This window comes from Aquarana catesbeiana, linkage group LG01, assembly GCF_042186555.1.
Source record: "Aquarana catesbeiana isolate 2022-GZ linkage group LG01, ASM4218655v1, whole genome shotgun sequence".
NCBI classification, from domain to species: domain Eukaryota; kingdom Metazoa; phylum Chordata; class Amphibia; order Anura; family Ranidae; genus Aquarana; species Aquarana catesbeiana.
Genome location: NC_133324.1, coordinates 557,472,189 through 557,498,410, shown reverse-complemented (window position 1 = coordinate 557,498,410; position 26,222 = coordinate 557,472,189). Strand labels below are relative to the sequence as shown.

At 43.8% G+C, this 26,222-nt stretch overlaps 1 protein-coding gene across 4 annotated transcripts in view; it reads right to left on the bottom strand.

The window, feature by feature from the left end:
- Window positions 1-26,222, bottom strand: part of CRTC1 (CREB regulated transcription coactivator 1) — a 321,207-nt gene that overhangs the window by 34,326 nt on the left and 260,659 nt on the right. For all 4 annotated transcript variants that reach the window (XM_073596085.1, XM_073596104.1, XM_073596094.1 and 1 more), the window contains one exon: window positions 15,952-16,035. In XM_073596085.1, the coding sequence (XP_073452186.1) occupies window positions 15,952-16,035 (84 nt within the window). The remainder of the gene's footprint in view (window positions 1-15,951; window positions 16,036-26,222) is intronic.

The following is a 26,222-nucleotide window of genomic DNA, read 5'->3' as shown; positions in this document are numbered from 1 at the left end:
CAGGGCAATACCAGAATGAGAAAGCAATAACGCAATAATCGTGCAATACATTTATTTTAAGATAGGTTATTAAAAACATATGCCAGTATACTTAAATTTTCATGTCCCATGAAGCGGCACCCACTGTATAGAACCTGGGCAATAACAATCCTCACCGCCGCTCGTTTCTTTGAGCCGGCGTGCATTCCACCTGAAATGGACGCAACGTCAGCAAAGGACCCGGAAGTTCCGCCACTAGTTAGACCTCAATGCATTTCACTGGAAAGGTGTCATCAGGAAGTCGTATAGCCAAGCTGCAGAGGGACATGGAAGGCCCACTGGTTGTAAATAGCTTGGTTGTAGCTGCAGGGGGACTCGGTGCCCGTCTTCAGTCAAAGAGGTAAGCAACAGGCACCGCGTTCACTGGGGGCTGATTGGGGAGTAAAAGTTCACCCTCTTGGGGTCACGTCGGACTGGTGGTTTGGGGTGGGGTAGGCACTGTAATGGAGCAATGCAGTCACTCAGTCATATGCACTCCCATGAGGAACACTTACAGGCCACCTTAGGATCCAGGCTAAGGCTGTCACAGCTGCACCAGCATACACCCTGGAAGCCACAAACTCTCCAGTCTGTCTGTGTCAAGCTCTTAAAGAGAAGCATTGCAAACACTTTTGCTGCTGATGGGTCATGAGACAGAAGAAACAAATAAAGCAGGCTGTTTCCCTTGTGTTTGGGATCTGGCATGTTGCACTGCATGGCACAACTTTGCTCAGAAAACAAGGTAACATCTTGGGTACTTACAAATTGCCTGCTGAAAGCAGGAGCATTTGAAATGGTCAGAGGTGACCAGTTCACAGTAGGTAGCAGCAAGAACTAACTGATAGATGTAGAACAGCATGCCTCTTGCAATTATTCACAGTGGAGGTAAGGAGCTACCTCGTGCTGTATGGCAGGAAGAGTGTGGAGGAGGGGAAAGAGTTTTAACCTTTTCCAATGGAAAAAATTAAAAATTTTGTACCCAGTGGCTCAAATAAAAGTAGTAAACTCCCGGTGTTCAGCCCACAGGACCTAACCATAAATGAGTCCACAGAGTCACCCCAGAGGTTTCACCACGGTTCTGGATATGGAAAGCACTCCACAGATAACACAGTAAACAGATCAGCATAGCGCCACTATGTAGATCCTCCTGCATAAAAGTCACATTCCAGGCAGGCCTCACAATCATCCAATCCCAGAGGGATCCAGGTACATTTTCCAAGGCTATTGCTGAGAATACACCAATATTGATAACTGTATCAAGACTTGACTGGGGGAAACAAAATATGTACAAAGAAAAAGGGGGGCGGGATATTATGGTGTGGAAAAATAAACGCATCAACATCATTTCAAAGGCATGGTTTCTAATTTTTAAGGACTCTAATGACTGGCTTAGTACCATTAGATTGGCGTAAGGAAAATGTAGTGCCTATTTTTAAAAAGGGATCAAAGTCTTTACAAAGTAACTACAGACCTGTTAGCTTAACTAGTTGGGAAGATACTGGAGACTTTAATAAGAAACCACATAGATGCGTTTTTGCTAGAAACATATTTTAAGCAACAGACAGCATGGTTTCATAAAAGTTTGAAGTTGTCAATCAAATCTTTTGATGAGGCGGTAAGCAAAACTTTAGAAAAAGGAGTGGCTGTGGATGTAGTATACTTGGATTTTGCAAAAGCATTTGACACAGATCCAACACACAGCTAATATGTAAGGTAAAGTCTACAGACCTTGTTCAGAGAGTAGTGGTTAATGATTCATACTCTAGGGTTATTAGTGGTGTACCCCAAGGTTCTATGTGTTTTCCTCTTTTCTTTTCCTGGGCCCATAGGCCACCTATATCTGGGTGGTTCAGGGACAACTGTTGATAGGCCCCTTAACTGGAGCATACTGACTGGAGGGAGGGGCTAGTTAAAGCTATGTATTTTATTCATAAAATAACAATAAATATACTCACAAACGAGCTTTTGAAATAAGGCTTATCAATACTCCAGCAATGGCGAGCAGTATCTTTAGACGCCTACAGCCTGGACCAGATATTTGGAGGACCCAGATGGCATCGCAAGCGGCTTACGCGTTACGAGGGCAAACCCTCTTCCTCAGAGCCATAGCGTGCTTCTTCATCCAAATATCTGGTCCATGCTGTAGGCGTCTAAAGATACTGCTCGCCATTGCTGGAGTACTGATTAGCCTTATTTTAAAAGCTCGTTTGTGAGTATATTTCTTGTTATTTTAGGAATAAATTTTATCTCTGGTAATGCACAAGGTCGGTGCGCCCCCCTGTTCTTTTTGTATGTTTCAGTTATAAAGGATACCTATTATTCTGGAGGAGGGCAGCAAGACCTGCGACATTCCACTGACTTTGCTAAAGGGGTCCGCTGCGCCACTTATTTAGCTGACCGGGCACCTGGGCGCAGGAGATTACTTTGTGTTGATTAAAAGTACTATATTACAGTCTCTGCAGATGACCCCAAGGTTTGCAAGGGAATGACATCTCTACAGGAGGTCTCCAATTTACAAGCCAACCTCTATGCACTGTTTAATTGGGCAACTATAGGGCAAATTAGGTTTATTGCTGAAAAATGTAGTTATACACTTGCAGGCTAAAAACATGCAATCAATGGTGGAGAAGGATCTGTGTGTTCCGGTATATTATAAGCTTAATATTTGTATGTAATGCCAAGCTGCAGTTTCCAAAGCAAGCAAAATCCTTCCTGTATTAATAGAAACATGAACTGCAGAAAGACACATAGGGGGTTATTTACGAAAGGCAAATCCACTTTGCACTGCAAGTGCACTTCGAAGTGCAATCGCTGTAGATCTGAGGGGGACATGCAAGGAAAATAAAAAAAAAAGCATTTTATCTTGCACATAATTGGATGATAAAATCAGCAGAACTTCCACTCATTTCAGATCTTCCCCTCAGATCTACAGTGACTGCACTTCCAAGTGCACTTGTAGTGCAGAGTGGATTTGTCGTTAGTAAATCAACCCTATTATTCCGGCTCTGTACAAATCATTAGTAAGAACTCAGCTGGAATATGCAGTTCAGTTTTGGGCACCAGTTCACAAAAAGGTGATTGGGGAACTGGAGAAAGTGCAGAAAAGCGCAAGCAAACTGATGAGAGGCATGGAGGAGGAAAGATTATCTGAACTGAATTTATTCTCTCCTGAGAAGGAGATCAGGCGGGATATGATCATCATGCGTAAATACATAAGCGGTGTCATCACAGAGGACCACTCTGCGTCTGGAGGAAAAGAGATTTAACCTCCAAATATGAAAAGGCTTATTCACAGTAAGCTGTAAAAATATGGAATAGACTCCCTCAAGAGCTGGTTCTGGCCAGCTCAGAATAATGTTTTAAAAAAGGCCTGGATTCTTTCCTGAATGTACAGAATATAACTGGATATTAATATTTATAGGTAAAGTTAATCCAGGGAAAATCCGATTGTCTCTTGCCCTGCTGGAACAAATTGGATCATGCTTTATTGGAGTATTTTTTTCCTTCCTCTGGATCAACTGTGGGTATAGGATTGTGTGATATATCTATATATATAGATATAGATATATATATATCTATATATATAGATATATATATATCTATATATATATATAGATATAGATATATATATATCTATATATATATATTTTTTTTTTTTTTTTTTTCAATTTGTGTTTTTCTCCTGTGGTTTGAACTGGATGGGCTTGTGTCTTTTATCAACCAGATTAACTACGTAATGGGGGGTTATCTCACCTGCACTCTGACAAACCCCAGGGACAGAAGACAATACAACAGAAACATCCTGGTTCAAAAAAAAATAACCGGATTGTCTTGTCCAGAGGAATACTGCCCTGACGATGTTGAGTTGCGAAGCAAAAGTAACCGCTTTTAAAGGAGGATACCATCAATCACAACACTAACATGCAGCTCTGGAGGAAAGACCTGTAAAGTTGCTGAACCAAACTGTGCGGTTTTGCCAACTTTACCCAGGGAAAGAAGACCCTGGCTTAACCACTTGAGCTATGGAAGGTTTTACCCCCTTCATGACCAGGGCATTTTTTTCAGCACTGTGCTACTTTAACTGGCAATGTATTTCTTTTTTTTCCCCACACAAATAGAGCTTTGTTTTTGGTGATATTTGATCACCATTGGGTTTTTCTTTTTTTATTATAATTTTGAAGAAAAATAAGAAAAAATAGGATTTTTAAAACAGCTTACCTGTAAAATCCTTTTCTTGGAGTACATCATAGGACACAGAGCCTCAAGTAATTACTTGGTGGTGGGTTATGGGCCTACCTTCAGGTGTTGACACTGGTATAACCAATACAGGAAGTTGACTTCCCTATATAACCCCTCCTCCTTCCAGGAGTCCTCAGTTTTTGTAGCCAAGCAATATAAGTAATATACTCTCACACCATAAAACAGAGGGGCGGGAGCTCTGTGTCCTATGATGTACTTCAATAAAAGGATTTTACAGGTAAGCTGTTTTAAAAATCCTATTTTCTTTATCGTACATCATAGGACACAGAGCCTCAAGTAATTACTTGGTGGGATGTCCCATAGCAATGCTACTTGAGGGGAGGGAGACACAACCCGTAGGGCACCCCCAGACCTTGAGGAATTATACTGCTGCCTGCAGCACACTGTGCCCAAAGGCGATATCCTCATTCCATCTTACATCTACTTGATAAAACTTTGTAAATGTATGTACTGAAGACCAAGTTGCAGTCTTGCAGATCTGAGACATGGAGGCCTGGTGACGCACTGCCCAAGAAGCACCAACTGCTCTGGTAGAGTGCGCCTTAACTTGAAAAGGGGGAATCTTTCCCCTTAAATCATAAGTTTGAATTATAACTTGCCGAATCCACTTAGCCACAGTGGATTTTGACGCTGCCTGTCCTTTCTTAGGACCCTCTGGCAGAATAAATAAGACATCAGTCTTACGAATCTGAGCAGTTTTCTTTAAACAGATCTTCACTGCTCTCACCACATCAAGACAATGTAGTGACTTTTCTTCCTTGGAAGATGGTTTTGGAAAAAACGATGGCACGACAATATCTTCATTCAGATGAAAGCCTGAAACCACTTTTGGCAAAAAGCCTGGACGAGGGCGTAACACCACTCTGTCCTCACGAATAATCAAATATGGCTCTTTACAGGAAAGAGCAGCCAATTCTGAAACCCTCCTTGCCGAGGATATAGCAACAAAAAATATCAGCTTCCTAGTCAGAAGGACTAAGGGAATATGCTGTAATGGTTCGAATGGCGGTTTTTGTAACACTGGCAAAACTAAATTCAAGTCCCAAGGGCTTAAGAGTGATTTAACTGGCGCATCACTCCTTGCATGAAACCCCGGACTAAAGAATGCGTAGCAAGTGGTCTTTGAAATAAAATTGATAAGGCTGAGACTTGGCCCTTAATAGTGCTCAGGGCCAACTTCATCTCTACGCCTACTCGTAGAAGGGCAAGAATTCTGCCTTTAATATATCTCCGAGGGTGCCAACCCTTGGATTCACACCAGGAAACATAAGCTTTCCAGACTCTAATATATAGCTCTAGAAGCTGGCTTCCTAGCATTAAAGTAGAAATAACTGCCCTCGAAATGCCCACGTCTTTTTAGAATGTGGGTCTCAATAGCCAGGCCGTTAAATTTAGCATTCGTAAAGTAGGATGGAATATCGGCCCCTGTGAGAGCAGGTCTGGCCTTAGTGGAAGGGACCACAGATCCTCCACTGCCATCTTTACGACCTCTGCATACCATGACCTTCTGGGACATGCTGGTTCTGCCAGAATTACCCGTTTTCTTTCCAGCTTGATCCTGCAAAGAAGTCGAGGCAGTAAATGAATAGGGGAAAATGCATAGATCAGTAAAAGCTGATCCCACAGTATCACCAACGCATCTGTTCTGAATGCAAATGGATCCTTTGCTGTGGACACAAAGTTGACTAACTTTATGTTGCACTGGATGCTAGAAGATCTACATCCGGAGTCCCCCATATCCTTGACAAACAGCCCGAAACATGTTGGGGTGAATAGACCATTCCCCTGGGAATAATCTGCTGGCGGCACATGTAGTGCGCATGCCAATTCTCTATTCCCGGAATGAAGGCTGCCGATGGGCACGGAATATTTCTTTCTGCCCACGTTAGAATATGGTTCACTTCTCTCTGCACTGAGAGATTCTTGGTGCCCCTTTTGGTGATTTGATATAGGCCACAGCCGTGGCATTGACGGATTGGATCCCGTCGGGACAATCCCTTAACCTGGAAGTCCAGGCTTTTAGAGCCAGACGCTCTGCCCGAATCTCTAGGTTGTTGATGGGCAAGGCTCTTTCGGTTCTCGAACACTGTCCCTGGACAGTTGTCTTCTCTGTCATTACCACTTTCCAGATAAGTGGTCTGAAGGATTTACCCTTTAGGACATTCTTTAGTAACCACCAATTGAGGCTTTGGGACACCCTTGGGGACAGCCGCATTGGCAATTCCAAAGCTTGGATCGTTTTGTTCTAAGCAAATAGAATACTGTTTTGCAACAGTCTCGAATGGAACTGGGCAAAGGGAACCGCTTCGAATGAAGCCACCATCCTTTCTAACAACCTCATGCAAAGGCGAATGGTGGGACCTCCTTTTGACCTGACCATCCGTACCAACTCTTTTATGGAGTTGTGTTTTTTGTTTGTATAGCAAGGCTATAAACTGAAATGCTGCTGTTCTACTTCGAACCGCAGAAACCTTTGGTGAGCGGGAAATATGTGGACATGCAGATATGCATCCCTGATGCCGATAGGCACCAGAAGTTTTCCTCCTTGCAGGATAGAAACTACTGACTCCATAGAAAGGAGCGGATCTCCAGGAACTGATTTAGATTCTTTTAGATCTAGAATGGATCTGTTGAATTTCTGCGTGGCTCTGTACATGTACAGGAAACGCATTAAAAAGGCAGTGAAGGTTCCAAGGAACCTAAGAAAAAGCAGAACTATCAGCTGACTCTACTAGAGGTAGCTTGAAAGAGGCACAAATCATCTCTGTAAGAGGTTTGTACAAGCAATTTCTCAGATTGCGAAGCTGAAAAAAAGTTCAACTCTAGTTGTCTCCTCTGCAGAGGAGTACTCGGTTTGCCTTTCATCCCGATTACCTGAGTGTAATCCTTCATCCTCTACCCACTGTTCCCTTGATAAGGGATCTCAGGTGGGGGAGGGGGATCTAACACGTTTCCCATCCTTGGATAGCGGATGCGATTAAAGTCGCTAATTTTCCTTCTAGGCCCTGCAGGGCGGAGGAAAAACGCATTTTCAATCATGTATACAGGGGCTGAATATTTTCTCCTCTTAGGCTCAGTTTCCACTATTGCAACCCCAAATTTGCGTGATTTTACCGTGATCTTTTGCCGCTGAGAATATGTCGGGGGCACGATTTTGATGTGACAGGAAACAATGCCTGTGTATTCTAGAGGTCTATGGACCTCAAGTCGCATCAAAGTGGTACCAAAGTAGTGCAGAGACTACCTTGAAGTCGCACAGATCTAAACAGTACTCCTTGGAAATCATGCCCTAGATTCTGACGGTGGAGGCCGTCACCACTGCAGCTGCCCCTGCGCAGGGGAAGGAATCCGTTTAAGTGACTTGTCCAAGGTCACAAGTAGCCAATGTAAGGACAAAGTCCCACGTCTTTCAGGAAGCCTTCCATGGCTACGCTGGCCGTCAGAGTAGTTAACCTGTGAGGAGTGGCTCCTTCACTAGTGAACACCGACATGTGGATCTGAAACCATGTCTGTCAGGAAGTCTCCCATGGCTGCACTGGCCGTCAGAGTACTTAACCTGTGAGCTGTTGTGGCTTCACTTTAAATAAAAGGACATTTATACCTTCTTTTAGACAAAAGAGCTTTACTGCTAGCAATCATTTGGATTTATTTCACCAAACCTTCCCCAATAAAAAGGGAAACTAGTCAGACACCCTTTTTTGCAAGATGCTTCGGCTGACCAACCCTTTTAACCACAGGGTCCTAAGCATGTGTTTTAGCACAAGCGCAAGGCGAGACGCCTGGTGGATAGGGTCTTTTATGGAATCTATGGCAAAACATAGCGCCATTGGTAGGAGGATTTTAACCAAAAAAAATGCAGACTCCTTATTTGTTGGATGCTTAAGCAATTATGCATCTTTATTGATGCTGGAAATCGCAGCTACTGCTGGTACTTTCCAACCTTTGTGAATTTTTCCTCCATGATAGAGAACAAAAACTCTTTGGAGGGAAAAAATGCTTATCCAGATGATCCCATTCAGCATAAATAAGCATTGTAAAAAGTTTTTTTTTTTTTAAAAAACAAAGAAGGGACCTAGACTTTCAGCTTACTCTGTTAGGAGTAGTATAAAAAGTGGAATGAACCATCTCTGTAAGGCCTCTTTCAGACGAACGATCCATTCAGGTCCGCCTGTCAGTTTTTTAGGCGGACCTGAACGGACCCTCCATAGACATCTATGGAGCGTCGGATGTCAGCGGTGACATGTCCGCTGACATTCGACCCGCTCCGATCCGAAAAAGTGTAACGGAGGAAAAACCTACTTTTCCATCCATTTTCGGATCGGATGACGACGGACTCTACGGTCCGTCGTCATCCGATCCCCTATAGGGGAGAGCGGCACTGTGACAGGTCCGTCGCTGCACAGTGTACAGTGACGGACCTGTCATCTGCCTGCTCAGCAGGGATCCACGGAGCGATCCCCGCTGAGCAAGCGGATGTTCACGGGGCGGATCATCTCGGATCCGTCCCATGTGAAGGAGCCCTAAGAGTTTGTACCATCAATCTGTCAGACTATGAGGTTGCATAAGGTTCATCAACTGTTGTTTCCTCCACAGAGGAAAAATTTGGCTTGTTTTTCCCCGTAATCACTTGAGGATAACACCTCATCCTGTGCCCACTGTTCCCTTGGAAAAAGGGGGCTTGAGGTGGGGGAGGGGGATATAGTATGCTTCCTATCCTCTTGGATGAGAATGTGATTAAAGCCGCTAATCATCCTTCTAAGCCCAACAGGGCAGAGGAGAATGCATCTTCAGTCACATACACAGGGGCTGAAGTGTGAGAAGCAGTTGCACCACCAATTGCTTCCAATGACTTACCCTGGCTTGCCATGTCAGGTCTCTCCGGAGAGGATGACAGTGTGGAGGCATGACTGGAGTTCCCAGCGCCTGGGGGTGGAATCCTTGGTACCTTTGTGGTACACTGGAAATCAAATGTGCTAAGCATAACAGCAGAGGCACTTTAAGAAATTATGGTATTTGCTGAACAATAGTTTTAGCAAAAGAAAACAATGTCACCATTAGGATCAGCCTTTGATGCTGAGTACCATAATATTTCCTGTGCTGGAAATGCCTGTTTACACACCTTTACATGCCCAGCGCTCCTGTGTCTCTTAGTGTGACAGACTTCTGTCTTCAGCATATGAACTGAGAGCGACTGTGTTAAACCTCAGGTGAGGACCTGATTACACACATAAGTGTCAGCTGTTACCGCAGCGTTTGTTAGGCTCCTAGTTTTAAAGGAAGACTTCACTTTATACAAAAAAATGCAAATGGCTGGTTTTGTATGTTCATAAACTACTGCTGTAACCCCTTTAGATCCCTCAGAAGAGGAACACCATCTGTTCAATTAAGAACTCCCCTCTGGCTGCAGGGACCACACCCGTTGTTATAGCCAGACACAGAGCTGCTGAAAAAGGCATCGTACTAGGTAAGTGTAATATACTACCTCTAGAGGAGACATTTTAAGGCATACAGTTATACATTTTATATATGTATTGTTTGGAGAAAAGGGCATAGGTGGACTTTTTACAGCTCCTAGGCTTCTCCCCTTAACTTATCCTCGCTGCAGGATACTGCTGATTTAACAGACAGCTCCAACTTTCACCCATCACGGCGGGCAGCGTAGTTAAACCTTCAAACTGGGGCCCTTTTTAATAGGGGTTCCGCTCCTTTGGACCTGTATAGCACCCCTCAGGAACAACTTTAGGTAATATGAAAAACCAAAGAGTCCTGGTTCCTAGGGTCCAGCTCTCAAAGAGAAGCTTACAGGCAAAACCTCGTTCTTCAATGCGAGGCCCAGGTACCATCCTATGGCCTCAGTGGCGAGGATGGATCCGGTTGTGGAGGTTTTTTAAATCCAGCATGGATCCCTCCCTGGAGCTCCTCAGAGCACATCTTCACTCACGACCAACACCTTAGACACTGGCGAAAAAACTGAGGACTCCTGGAAGGAGGAGGGGTTATATAGGGAAGTCAACTTCATGTATTGGTTATACCAGTGTCAACACCTGAAGGTAGGCCCATAACCCACCACCAAGTAATTACTTGAGGCTCTGTGTCCTATGATGTACGATAAAGAAAAAGTATTTTCTACTTTGCTATAAAACATATCCAATAAAATTTCTTCATAATTTTAGCCCAAAATGTATTCTGCTACGTCTTTGGTAAAAAATTCCCATAAGTGTATATTAATTGGTTTGCGTGAAGGTTATAATATTTACAAAACTATGGTATATATGCGTGAAGGTTATATACTGGTTATATACTGGAATTTATGCAGCTATAGATACTATACTAGTAATGGCGGTGATCAATGACTTATAGTGTTGACTGTTATAGACAGGGCAATCTGGTGCTGACACTGGCCGGGAGGGACACTGATGTCACTAGTGACACTAATACAGTGATCAGTGATAATTCTGTACTAATGACACAAATGGGTGACAGGGGTTATAAGAAGGGCAATCAAGGGGTTAACTGTGTGCATGTGTATGTATGTAAGTGTATGTGTGTTGCTTTTACTCACAGGATCTGGCTGTCTTGTCTCTAAACAAAGAGTTGATTTCAGGGAAAAGAAACAGCCAGATCGCTTTTCCGTTTTCGGTGTTCTGTGTGTATGTAAACAAAGACCTCTGTGCTGTGATTGACCACAGCCGATTAGCAGGTATACAGCCAAAACCATAAGCTGTAACCTGCTGACAAACTGGTGCGGTGTCCAATCAAAGCACAGATCAGCAGGGGGCATGCTCAAGCATGCCTGAAAATCAGAAAGTGGATCGCAACGTACCTGTACGTTGCAGTGCCATCCTCTAGCGCTAAATGTACTGTTAGCAGGCGGCAAGTGGTTAAAAAGCATCCAGGAGAATGCACAAGTGATGGAATCAAATGACTTTTTCAAGTTTAGAATCCATCAGAACACCTCCAAAGTTCTCATCATGATCGACACATTAGATTCCAAGGTCAGAAAGGTTTGTTCTTGCAGCAGATTGTTCAGAGATCTGATGGCTAGAATAACTCTAAAAGCCAAAAGAACCAGTGCAAGGATGTTTGTGAATACTCAGGGCTGAGAAAGGCTAAGGGTAAGGGCCACCGATGGTGAATGTCACCCATGGCAAAGTAAAGAAATTGTTGGCAACTTGAAAAGATAAGAATGTGTAAATATGTAGCCTTCATGTCAATGGATGCAAAGTCGTCTCTGCATTGAAGGAAGGCAATAAATGACCAAATAGATTTCATGCAAAACTTCTGGGGATGTATAAAAGTGTTCAAATCCAAGAGGGGACAAAGGTCCTATTTTTTGGGTTTCTGAAATGTGAACAGGCTGGAAGGGAAATCTTGAAATCCAATTCCTATTTAGCTGAAAGAAGGCATGTTTGATGTTGCTGATAGACGATAAGTGAAAAATTAAGGCGGAGGACTGAGTCAAATTTCTATTTTGCAACCTGTAAATACCACTTCCTACACCCAAGTGCTGGCCATGAGTATTTCTTAAATGTCTGTAAAAGCAATTATATATCTCCTTCCCTCCTGTGATTGACCTTAATGCTGATGATTGATCGACAAGTTGAGTGCTTGGACCACCAAGGACAATTTGAAATCACTGAGCCTGGGATAGTGTAAGAACACCTGCAGGTTCAGGAACTGAACCTACAGTAGGTGACCGCGATATTGTGTCAATCTCGCCACATTTCTCGGCGAGATTTGACACCTGCGAGCTCTGTCGCAGGAGCCAGCGCCGAGATGGCTCACTCATCGGGAAAGGAAAACTGTTTTCCTTCCGCGATGAGTGACAGGCAGTGCTGACAGCTGTCTGGTATGAATCCTGAGGGGGAACGCCGTGCCAAATTTTAAATGAAAAAACCGGCGTGGGTACCCCCCCCCCCCAGGAGCATACTAGGCCCTTAGGTCTGGTATGGATTGTAAGGGGAACCCCCTACGTCGAAAAATCGGCATGGGGGTCCCCCCAAAATCCATACCAGATCCTTATCCGAGCACGCAGCCCGGCCGGCCAGGAAAGGGGGTGGGGGCGAGCGAGCGCCCCCCCCCCCTCCTGAGCCGTACCAGCATGGGGGGGTGGGTACCTTGGAGGAGGGGGGCGCCCTGCGGGGCCCCCCCACCCCAAAGCACCTTGTCCCCATGTTGATGAGGACAAGGGCCTCTTCCCGACAACCCTGGCCGCTGGTTGTCGGGGTCTGCGGGCGGGGGGCTTATCGGAATCCGGGAGCCCCCTTTAATAAGGGGGGGCCCCAGATCCCGGCCCCCCACCCTATGTGAATGAGTATGGGGTACATGGTACCCCTACCCATTCACCTAGGGAAAAGCGTCAATAAAAAAAAAAAGGCACAGTACACAGGTTTTAAGAGTAATTTATTAGGCAGCTCCGGGTCTTCTTCTGACTTCGGGGGGTCTCCTTCCGACTTCTCCCGGTGTTCCGCCTCTTCTCCCGGGCCCCGCCGCTATCTTCTTCTAGCTCTTTTGCCAGCGAGGGGCCCGGTCTGCTGCCGCTGTCTTGTCGCCGCTGTCTCGCCTCTTCTTCTCTTCTTCCGATCTAAATGGCTATATAAATGGCTCCGCAGCTCGCGCAAAGCATTCCAGCCGGAGAGAGCGTCGTGTCAACATCGAAGAGAAGAAGAGGCGAGACAGCGGCGACAAGACAGAGGCAGCAGACCGGGCCCCTCGCTGGCAATAGAGCTGGAAGAAGATAGCGGCGGGGCCCGGGAGAAGAGGCGGAACACCGGGAGAAGAGGCGGAACACCGGGAGAAGTCTGAAGGAGACCCCCCGAAGTCGGAAGAAGACCCCGGAGCTGCCTAATAAATTACTCTTAAAACCTGTGTACTGTTTTTTTTTTTTTATTGACACTTTTCTCTAGGTGAATGGGTAGGGGTACCATGTACCCCATACTCATTCACACAGGGTGGGGGGCCGGGATCTGGGGGCCCCCTTATTAAAGGGGGCTCCCGAACTCCGATAAGCCCCCCGCCCGCAGACCCCGACAACCAACGGCCAGGGTTGTCGGGAAGAGGCCCTTGTCCTCATCAACATGGGGACAAGGTGCTTTGGGGTGGGGGAGCCCCCCAGGGCGCCCCCCTCCCCCAAGGCACCCACCCCCCCATGTTGAGGGCATGCGGCCTGGTACGGCTCGCTAGTCCCCACCCCCTTTCCTGGCCGGCCGGGCTGCGTGCTCGGATAAGGGTCTGGTATGGATTTTGGGGGGGACCCCCACGCCGATTTTTTGGCGTAGGGGGGTTCCCCTTACAATCCATACCAGACCTAAGGGCCTGGTATGCTCCTGGGGGGAACCCACGCCGGTTTTTTCATTTAAAATTTGGCGCGGCATTCCCCCTCAGGATTCATACCAGACAGCTGTCAGCACTGCCTGTCACTCATCGCGGAAGGAAAACAAAGTTTTCCTTTCCCGATGAGTGAGCCAGCGCGACATGCACAGTACCCTGTCGCCGAGAACCAGCGCGATGGTATCGCGCTGGAAACACAATCTCGCGGTCAGGTACTGTAGGAATTAAAGGAACATTTGAGGCAAAATAGGAAGGTGTTGACCTGTACTCTTGATCATTATTTCTGTAGCTGGGGTAAGGGGCTTTGCTTACTCCCCTAGCTCTTTTAATGATTTCATCCAGTGAATAGCCAAAAAGACAGTTTCCCACAAAAGGAGGTCATAACAAAGGCCTTTATAAATTATTGCCAGATCACCATGCGAATATGAACAGAAGAAAAGGATGCCTGAGATGGAACATAGCAACCGACACCACATTGTAAATAAAATTTAAAATTATGTCCATCTGGTCAATGCAATGTAAACCAAAGTGAGGATCAAAAGCAGCCGCAGCCTAATTGTTACTTGGCGATTTAGACCAGTCAGATAAAGTCTAAGAAATAAGAACAGCGGCAAAGATTAAAAGGCCTATCACACTTAAGCGTGGATGGATCTAGAAAGCATATACAAGTTTGTGTCAATCTGATCTTTAAGCAGCAGGGTCTCTTCATGAGGAATGTCAGATCCTTGTTAAGGTGAGATGCTGGAGAGTCCACCATGGGAGGAGTAGCCCAACTTGAGACAAATAACTCCAGAAAGGGATAGGGTATCTGGAACAAAAACTGCTTGTCCTAGGGTTGCCTCCTCATCCCCTTTAAACCAAACACATATTAATTACACAGGCTCTGTGGCAGATTAAGGTGGTAATTAAATTCATTTAGTGCCTTATCTGCATTAAATTAACCCCAGAACCTGTGTAATTAATATGTGTTCTGTTTTAAAAGGGATGAGGCGTCAATCCTAGCTTGTTCGGATGTTCACAAACTTTGTAGATGAATTAAATCTAACAGTGGGCAAAGAGGAAAAACCTTTGCAAAATGTTTGGAACTATAAAAACGGAGGCCAGACACCGTGTAAAATTCAGTAATGGTCGTATACTCTAATTTTTAAGAGAAGCGAACAGCTTTGATTAAAAAATAAACTTTTTTGCTGTATTTCAGTGACACAAGCGCTAACCAAAAATCAGTTTGTGGGGTCTCCTCCTCTGGGGAAAGCAGAGCCACAGCCTCTGCCACAAGGAGTTCTCCGACAGGCTAAAAAATGTTAATCATCTCTGCATAAGATTTTGCAGGGGAATGTAACAATGGGTAGTTCTGGCCCTTTTAAGGAGGCGCTACAAGATTTTTTTTTTTTTTTTTTCCTGAAAGAAAATCATGCATGAAAAAAGTAAAATCTTCCTTTGTGAGAAAGGGAGAGGAATGAACACCCGAGGGAAAAAAAAATGCAGGCTCAGAAATAAATAAATGGAAACATATGCGTTTCCGAATTAGATTTGTAAGAAATAATAATACAAAAAAAATAAATAAACTTTTTCTATGTTAATCTTCACCTTTCACACATTTTAAATAATGTCAGTAGCAGAGGATTCATTGGCAGCTGCAGGGCAACAACCCTTTCATTGGCATTAGGCCTGTTGCTCACATAGACACATGTACCTTTAGGAAAAAGGTACCTGATCCCCCACAAATACTCTTGGACTCTGTTATGTAGCAGGTTAACCAGCAGGAGAGGCTCTGTGACCACTTGACACTAAATTCAAGAGAAAAGCAGCTGAGACTGTGTAACATGGGTGTACAACTCGTCACTGCTGTGGATTAGGTTGTCATTCACAAAAAACACAGAGTGGGGACAAAAAGTGCCCAGCCTGCTTACGTTACGTTATTAACAAAAAATAGTGCTGAAAACATTTGCATGTTACCGAGACAGCCGCAAGTAAAAACACGTAAAGAGTCTGCAGCACAGCCACCGTCAAGTGCACATGCTCACAAATTGTGCAGCAAATAAGCAACAAAGAACTACAAATTATGTAAAATTCTAATTAAAGTATTTGAACTTCTTGACTGAAGTTGCACTTCCTTTTCCTGTGAACCTGAAACAAATAAATCGCTTGTAGTGGACTAAACACAACAATGGAAAACAAAACCCAACTTACATTATAGAAGAAACAGCTGAGCATTTTGCATTTATGCTGCTGACATGATGGTAAAAACAAACCCGCTGCAGAAATATACATTTTTATGCCTTACCTGTACACATTTATGTGAAATCTTACGTTTATAGCAACCGGTAACATTTAGTAACGTACCTGGTGAGATAATGCATTGGTCTGCCGTGCAGTCATCTGTTGGTCATAATATGCATCTCCAAACATACTGCCCAAGATTGAATGCTAAAAGTAAATAATAGTGTTAGCAATATTTTCTGGGTAAATTATAATACAAATGCTAGACATTCTCTGAAGAAATAAAGGAGCACGTAAAGAACTACTCTTTGATTAAGGGTAAAGTAACAGCACCGCAGGGAGCTCAAGTGACTGTTCTTGTAAAGAAAATCTCAGCTATCTACCTGAAAGAACTATTGAGGAGCCAAAAATTAGCTGAGCTTCCCATACCTAAAACTCTTCAAACTGATATTGCTCCCACAGTAATAGGCAAAAAAAACCAAGAAACGTCACTGTATTAAAGCCGTAAAGAAAAGCTGTAGCAAAAAGGGGGAAAAAAAACAAAAACAAACTTCAGGCACACTCCTGTGCTGTAACCCATTTGTTGCTGCTGCTGTATTTGTGTCAAAGCAAGTTCCCATAGTTAACATTCATGTGGTACATATTTCAAGAATAGTTACTATTTCATAAAGCATTATAGCACAAATGTGTTTTGTATTTAAACATGAACTCTATTACAAGGACGATTCAAAGATAATAAAGTACATTATATCATTAGGACAGTAGAGGTGGGGCGGATGGTCAGAATTTAAGTTCATGGGGCTTGTGGGGAGCAACACAGAGGTATATAAAGCTAGTGGAGGAACATGCACTAAACAGCTGATGCCTGTTTTCACAAACCTTTTTTGCTCACTAAGATAGAAGTACTTTAAAGTGATTGTACACCCTGTACAACCACTTTTACCTACAGGTAAGCCTATATTACGGCTTACCTGTAGGTGCTGGCAATATCTCCTAAACCTCCACGGTTTAGGAGATATTTAGAAAAACGCAGTGCGCCAATGTCTACAGCACATGCGCACTTTAGGGGGTCATGCTGTGACTGGCAGAGCCGGAGTTCACGGCCCCGGAAGGAAGAGTGGTGAAGATGGACGCTCGCTGCTAGTGGGGACAGCGATGACATTGCAGGCTTCGGTTTCAGGTAAGTGACCCATAATGGGCTACTATGCGATGCATAGTAGCCCATTATGCTTTACCTTTGCAGGGAAATAAAGAGGAAGCAAAACCCACCAGGGTTTACTTCCTCTTTAGGATCAGCAACTATACACCAACTCCAAAATTCATATAAAGGACAATTGCTTAAACACAGCAAAAATGTACTAGTATCATATAGGATGATAAACAAAGGGCAAACAGTGCTGTCATTAAGAAGAGTTCTTATCACACAACACACAGTCATAAGGAAAAAAAATGTAACTGTACAGTGCCTTGAAAAAGTATTCATACCCCTTAAAATTTTCCACATTTCGTTGGGTTACAACCAAAAAACGTAAATGTATTTTATTGGGATTTTATGTGATAGACCAACACAAAGTGGCACATAATTGTGAAGTGGAAGGAAAATGATAAATGGTTTTCCACATTTTTTACAAATAAATATCTGAAAAGTGTGGCACACATTTGTATTCAGCCCCCTTTACTCGGATACCCCTAACTAAAATCTAGTGGAACCAATTGCCTTCAGAAGTCACCCAATTAGTAATAGAGTCCACCTATTGTGTGTAATTTAATCTCAGCATAAATACAGCTGTTCTGTGAAGCCCCCAGAGGTTTGCTAGAGAACCTTAGTGAACAAACAGCATCATATAGGCCAAGGAACACACAAGACTGGTCAGGGATAAAGTTGTGGAGAAGTTTAAAGCAGGGTTAGGTTATAAGAAAAAAATCCCAATTTTTGAACATCTCACGGAGCACTTCTCAATCCATCATCCGAAAACGGAAAGCTTATGGCACAACTGCAGACCTACCAAAACATGGCCGTTCACTTAAACTGACAGGCCGGGCAAGGAGAGCAATAATCAGAGAAGCGGCCAAGAGGCCCAAGGTAACTCTGGAGCTGCAGAGATCCACAGCTCAGGTGGGAGAATCTGTCCACAGGACAACTATTAGTCGTGCACTCAACAAATCTGGCCTTTATGGAAGAGTGGCAAGAAGAGAGCCATTGTTGAAAGAAAGCCATAAGAAGTCCCAATTTCAGTTTGCGAGAAGCCATGTGAGGGACACAGCAACCGTGTGAAAGAAGGTGCTCTGGTCAGATGAGACCAAAATGTAACTTTTTTGGCCTAAAAGCAAAATGCTATGCTATGTGTGGCGGAAAATGAACACTGCACATCACCCTGAATACACCATCCCCACCGTGAAACATGCTGGTGGCAGCATCATGTTGTGAGGAGGCTATTCTTCAGCAGGGATGGGGGAAGTGGGTCAGAGTTGATGGGAAGATAGATGGGGCCAAACACAGAGCAATCTTAGAAACAAAACCTGTTAGACTTGAGACTGGGGCTGAGGTTCACCTTCCAGTAGGACAACGACCCTCAACATACAGCCAGAGCTACAATGGAATGGTTTAGATCAAAGCATAGTTATGTGTTAGAATGGCCCAATCAAAGTCCAGACCTAAATCCAATGAAAGAGTCTGTGGCAAGATTTGAAAATTGCTGTTCACAGACACTCTCCATACAATCGGACAGAGCTTGAGATATTTTACACAGAAAATTGGGCAAAAAATTCACTCTCTAAATTTGCAATGCTGGTAGATACATCCCCAAAAAGACTTACAGCTGTAATTGCAATGAAAGGTGGTTTTACAAAGTATTGACTCGGGGGGGGTGGGGGGGTGTGTGAATACAAATGCACGCCACACTTTTCATTTATATATTTGTAAAAAAATTGAAAAACTTATAATTTTCCTTCCTTTTCACAATTATGTGCCAAGTTGTGTTGGTCTATCAAATAAAGTCCCAATAAAATACATTTACATTTTAGGTTGTAACATGACAAAATGTGGAAAATTTCAAGGGGTGTGAATACTTTTTCAAGGCACTGTATATGGGTGTTTGTACACATCATACTTAGGACACCTTTTGAGCAGTGTGAACATAGTAAAGTCATTTAACAACACAAAAACAATGCACCATGTAGAGCACATAATGAAACAACAAAAAAAACAACATAAAAACAAGTCACTACAAAGTATGCTACACTTAGAAAAAACAAGGTTTCCAGCTACACCACTTAAAGGAAACATGTCAAGAGAGACAAATAGGCTGCTATTATTGGCTTCTACTGAAAAAAAAAAACTATTTGCTGTCTGTCATACTAGCACAATTATTTAGGATGTATTCACATGGCTAGCACCTCTCAAACCGAATTACCAAAGTAGTGGTCAGGGGGTAAAGTATAGCTGCCTAAACAATGAGTATACACTGCTCCAAAAGATCGGTTTGACAGTTGAACACTGCCCCAGAAAACATGACCACCAATGTTCTCCTGCTTTTAGGTCCCTGGGATAAGTATGCAAATAGTGATGTTTATCTTAACTTGCATATTTTTTGACCATCAGTGACCTAAAAAAAGGCATCCAAGCTAATGTGGCCAGCAACTATGCTTTTTTTAATTTTTTTTTTTAAGAATGAAGTTCTAGAGCCACTTGATAGTTAAGGGTGAAGGTCCACTTTAAGTTGCCTATAAATGTGATTATGTACAAAATACTAAATCCTAAAAATACAACAGCCAGAAGATAGCCTATTTAAGTTTTGCTAATACAGACACCATATTCTATTCATGACCATCCACTTCTCTCAACTGCAGTCAAAGCAGCACAGCTTGGCTAAAAACTGATTGTATAGTGAAGAAGCATCAGCTATCTACTGAAGTAATCTCTGTGCGCTCCATTTGTTAGGGTCACTGTGCAATGCAGTAAAGCCCAAATGGCTTACAACAAACACTGACCCTTTCTTTCCTTGCTAGAAACCAGATAAGCACTACAGGAGACTAGTGCAAAGAAAGATTCAAGTAGTACTTAAGAGTTGGAAAGTCTCAAGGTTTTTCTCCTTAATGCATTCTATGCATTAAGGTGAAAAACATTCTGTGCTGCAGCAGCCCCCCAGAACTCACCTTTTTCTTACCTGAACCAGTTAGTTCCAGTGTCGAGGATGAGCCCAACAGCTGCAGGCACTGTCTTGGATCCTCATTGTAAAGATTGATAGTAGCAGGAGCTATTGGCTCCTGCTGTCAATTACATCCAGTGACATGGGAGCCGGGGGGGGGGGGGCAGAGCCAAGTCCTGCTGTCTGTCAATGGACACAGCAGTAGGACTCGGGAACGTGCCCGCACGAGTGCCAACATGGAAAGCGGCTCTACGTGGGATTCACTCAAAGAGGAGTGGCCAGGAGCGCTGCCGGGGGACCCCAGAAAAGGAAGATCGGGGCCACTCTGAAAAACCCTTGCACAGAGCACGTAGGTATGACATGTTTGTTATTTAAAAAAAAAAAAAAATAATAAAAATAAAACAAACCTTTACAATCGCTTTAAAAAAAAAAAAAAAAAAAAGGGATTTTTGACTTACTGTAAAATCCATTTCTCTGAGTTCATTGACAGACACAGCGCTCCAATATTCAGAACCATAGGGATGTCCCAAAGCAGTGCCAAACATGAGGGGTGGGACAACGAAAAATCCCAAGGCTAACACAAGAGTCAACCAGGTAACAGGAGCTCAACACAGAACAAACTGGAGCCCAACCTGAACAATACCCCTTCAAGAGGGAATAGACCCTCTAAAAAGCAGCCCGCAAAACCTTGCGGCCAAGAGGCATCCGCGGATGCCAATACATCCACTTTGTTGAATGACGACCAAGTGGCCGCCTTGCAAACTTGCGCAACCGGCGCCTGATGACTGAAGGCCCAAGAAGCACTAAGCGCCTGAGAAGAATGCGCCGTAACAGGGAAAGGAGGAACCCGATCCCTGACAGAATAGGTCAGAGTCATCATCTGTCTGGTCCATCAAGAAATAATCACAGGAAAAGCAGACAGCCCCTTTCTTGGCCCATCCATGATCACAGTGAGTCTGACCTCAAAAAAAGACTCAGTGGCTGCCAAATACACTTGATCCCCCAAACCACATCCAGAGCAGATAAAGCAAATTCCTTAGGATGTGTTGACCAGGGACACAAGGAAGGCAACACAATGTTCTTATTCAAAGGGAAATCAGAAGAAGGAACGATGAACAAGGGCGAAGAACCACCTTAACCTCATGCAACACTGGGTAACGTGTACAAGATAACGCCACCATTATAGACAACCTGTGAGGAGAGGTGATAGCCACCAAGAGGCCACCTTCAGAGACAGATTAAGCAGGGAAATCTCCCAAATATTTTGAAAGAGAGGCTTCTGTATTACCAAAATCACCAAGTTCAGATCCCACGGCCATAAGTTACGCACCAGGGGGTGCGAGACTAGGGGACACTGAAAACCACCCAGGCTGACACCTGGCCCTCAATGGTACTCTAGGCCCATTCCTACTCAACACCCTGTGAAGGGAGGTCAGAATCTGAGCCACCGAGAAAGAACGAGGGTGAATGCCTGGTGACTCACACCAGGATATATGCACTTTCCACATCCGGAGGTAGATCCTCCTAGGAGGTAAACTCCCTAGCCATCAGCAGTGTCGGAACTGCAGCACCTGGCTCATCACAGCCAGGCCGTCAAAACCAGTGACTCTAAAGCAGGATGGAAGAATGGCTCTTAGGACAGTAGATCCTCCCTGAGAGGCAGTCACCAAGGAACGTTGGCAACCAGGCACACTCGGTCAGCGTACCCAGGCCGACAGGACCCATCCGGAACAAAATAAAATGATCGGAAAACCCGCGGCCTTGATCCTGCGCAAAAGCCAAAAGCAGAAGCTGGAGAGGAGGAATAGCGTAGAGCAAATGTTACCAACTCCATGGGTCACCAGAGCGATTGAGGTGCCCACCAGAGAATCCCGTTACCTTGCCAGAAACCTTGGTACCATTCTGTTGAGCCTGGATGCAAACAGGTCTACTTCAGGAGTGTCCCATCGGAGACATATTCGATGAAACGCAGACGGGTGAAGGGCCCACCCCATGGTCCAACACTAGTCGATTGAAGCATCCGCCTGTCCGTATTCCACTCCTGGAATGTGTACGTCAGAGGGCCGGAATGAGACGTTATGCCCACCGGAGGATACTGGCAACTGCCAACACCCTATTTGGTCCGCCCTGGTGATTGACATAAGCCACCGCCGTTGCATCGTCCGACTGGATCCATACCGGGAGCCCCCGAAGCCGATCCGTCCATGATCCAGTCAGAGTCTGATCGCTCGACGTTCCAGGATATTGCTCGGGAGTCAAGATTCCTCCAATGACCCTGAGCAGAGCTCAGTCCCAGGACACCTTCCCACCTGGAAAGACTGGCATTGGTGGTCACCCTGTTCAATACAAAGGGAAGAAAGGATTTACCCTGCCTAGGAACTGGAGAGAAAAGCCACCAGACCAGGGAATCTCTTGTTTCCTGGCTAAGCCGAATCCGATTGTCCAGGGAACCTCCGGCACTTGTCCCATTATGCCAGGATCTCCCTTGTATGGAACTGTACAAATGGAATCGCCTCAAAAAAGGTAGATACCATCAGGCCCAACACCCACATGCAGGTCCGCAGGGAGGATCACCTACTGGACAACAGTGAATGAAAATGCAGCTTCTGGAGTTTGTCTAGAGGAATTAACACTCTGGCCAGAGCAGAAGCCCAGTACAGGCACAGATAATCCAATGTTCTGGAAGGGGCCAGCGCAGACTTCAGGTAGTATAGAAGCCAACTAAAATCTGTCAAGGTCTGTATAGTAGCTACATTGTCCCTCGGGGTAGTCGAGGACTCTCAGAAGAAGATTGTCCAGGCAGACCAGGACCGCAATTCCCCGCTGACGTAACCACACCAGATCCAGGGCCAACAACTTGTGAACACCAGAGGAGTGCGTGGCTCCACTCCTTGGGTGGCTGCAAATATACAGTGGCATTATGACCTCAAAATTCGTTACTAGAAACCATGCCACTTTTGCCTAATCATACACAAGTCTTCTCCAGTAATTATTCTACATTAGAAAAAAAAAAAAAAAAAAAAAAGAAGAGGCTTTAAGGGGCGGGGCAAGTAGGATTTTCCCGGTACTGTCACATATTACAACAGCATACATTTTTAAGATAGTTTCTTTACATAACATCAACATACATGTTAATAAATTAATATTGAAAGACACTTCCACTGAGTGGTCATAACCCCTTCTGCTAGGTTTCCACTGAGAATGAAAATGTCCTCAATTCACATTATATATATATATATATATATATATATATATATATATATATATATATATATATAAAATCAATCTTCCATAGACCATGTGGGGTCATGCTCCCAACATGTTTCAGGGATTACCCGCTTCTTCAGCAGAGCGCAGGTGGAAGAGTAGAAAAACTGGATGATAAAGGAAAGTAGAAAAACAAACATAAGTAAGCAAACAGCAACATTGAAAACAATGGTAAATATCCTATATCTACTATGGGCATTGATATACTTTGGAAATAGAGTAGCTACCTTATAATCTGGGTAGGGATTCACCGATACCATTTTTTATCTTAACAAGGAGTACGAGTACCGATACTTTTTTTTTTTTTTTTTTAGTACTCGCTGATACCAATTACCGATACCTGCCGCAACTGTTTTGTTTTCACTTCAGCTGTCAGCAATGGTACAAAGCATTGAAAAGTTATTTACAAATGAAATAGATTTTTTTTTTTTTTTAAATTTTGCGCTTTTTCAATGTGAAATGTGTAAATATATATGTGTAAAAATACTAACAAAGCAAACAAAAAAAGTTTTCATTGTTTATCGTTTATAAAATAGACATGAACCAAAAAAAAAAAAAGCATGAAAATAATAATAATAATTAAATGGAGGAATGGAGGAGAATAGGGAGTTAATTAAGGCTGATTAGAGTAAATTAAGGGTTAATAAGGGGTTAAACAGAGGAACATTTGTTCATCCCTTTGATCAGCAGATGAAGAAACAAATACAAAAAGAAACCATGTTTCTTTTAATTTTAGTGTTTCAGTGGTTGAGCAATGTTGTTAAACATTGCCGGCTGCTTTTTTTTTTTTTTTTTTGACAGCTCCAATTACCGGACTTCTTTAACACTTCAGCTGTTAAAGAAGTCCGGTAATTGGAGACCCACTGACAACTCAAAGAACCGAGCCTGAAAGTACCGATACTTGTCCAAATACTTGATATCGGCACCGATACTAGTATCAGTGCAACCCTAAATCTGGCCCATCAAACAAGAACCCTTTCTAGTTCTAGTAGATATGGGATCTTTACCATTGTTTTCAATGTTGGCGTTTGCTTACTTAGGTTTGTTTTTCTACTTTCCTTATTATCCAGTTTCTCTACTACCCCACCTGCGCTCTCCTGAAGAAGCGGATAATCGGCGGAACATGTTGGGAGCATGACCCCACATGGTCTATGGAAGAATATATATATATAAATATATATATATACATACATACACACACACACAGTGGGGACGGAAAGTATTCAGACCCCCTTCAATTTTTCACTGTTATATTGCAGCCATTTGCTAAAATCATTCAAGTTAATTTTTCTCCTCATTAAAGTACACACAGCACCCCATATTGACAGAAAAAACAATTGTTGACATTTTTGCAGATTTATTAAAAAAGAAAAACTGAAATATCACATGGTCCTAAGTATTCAGACCCTTTGCTGTGACACTCATATTTAACTCAGGTGCTGTCCATTTCTTCTGATCATCCTTGAGATGGTTCTACGCCTTCATTTGAGTCCAGCTGTGTTTGATTATACTGACTGGACTTGATTAGGAAAGCCACACACCTGTCTGTATAAGACCTTACAGCTCACAGTGCATGTCAGGGCAAATGAGAATCACGAGGTCAAAGGAACTGCCTGAAGTGCTCAGAGACAGAATTGTGGCAAGGCACAGATCTGGCCAAGGTTACAAAAAAATGTATGCTGCACTTAAGGTTCCTAAGAGCACAGTGGCCTCCATGATCCTTAAATGGAAGACGTTTGGGACGACCAGAACCCTTCCTAGAGCTGTCCGTCAGACCAAACTGAGCTATCGGGGTAAAGAGCCTTGGTGAGAGAGGTAAAGAAGAACCCAAAGATCACGGTCGCTGAGCTCCAGAGATGCAGCCGGGAGATGGGAGAAAGTTGTAGAAAGTCAACCATCACTGCAGCCCCCCACCAGTCGGGGCTTTATGGCAGAGTGGCCTGACGGAAGCCTCTCCTCAGTGCAAGACACATGAAAGCCCACATGGAGTTTGCTAAAAAAAACACCTGAAGAACTCCAAGATGGAGAGAAATAAGATTCTCTGGTCTGATGAGACCAAGATAGAACTTTTTGGCCTTAATTCTAAGCGGTATGTGTGGAGAAAACCCGGCACTGCTCATCACCTGTCCAATACAGTCCCAACAGTGAAGCATGGTGGTGGCAGCATCATGCTGTGGGGGTGTTTTTCAGCTGCAGGGACAGGATGACTGGTTACAATCGAGGGAAAGATGAATGCGGCCAAGTACAGGGATATCCTGGACGAAAACCTTCTCCAGAGTGCTCAGGACCTCAGACTGGGCCGAAGGTTTACCTTCCAACAAGACAATGACCCTAAGCACACAGCTAAAATAACGAAAGAGTGGTTTCTCTTTCAGTCACTCCGTGACTGTTCTTGAATGGCCCAGCCAGAGCCCTGACTTAAACCCAATTGAGCATCTCTGGAGAGACCTAAAAATGGCTGTCCACCAACGTTTACCATCCAACCTGACAGAACTGGAGAGGATCTGCAAGGAGGAATGGCAGAGAATCCCCAAATCCAGGTGTAAAAAACTTGTTGCATCTTTCCCCAAAAGACTCATGGCTGTATTAGATCAAAAGGGTGCTTCTACTAAATACTGAGCAAAGGGTCTGAATACTTAGGACCATGTGATATTTCAGTTTTTCTTTTTTCAAAGAAAAAATGGAGGGACTTTTGTGCACTTTGTAGGCACAGTAACACCAATTCTTTTATAAAAATAGTTTATTGAAAAAACATAATTATACATTAATTGTTAAAAGGACCACAAACATTGAAGTACAACAAGTATTTCATATGATCGTTGCTATACAGAACCACCTCTACATACATAGAACCTCGGATATATGAGGATAACTTATCCAAAATGAGTAGTTATCCAAGGGCGTGGCTGAACAGCAATTTAACAACCGTTAACTTCATATCAAAACATGCTCTACATTTTCTGCGTATCTAGACGCTTT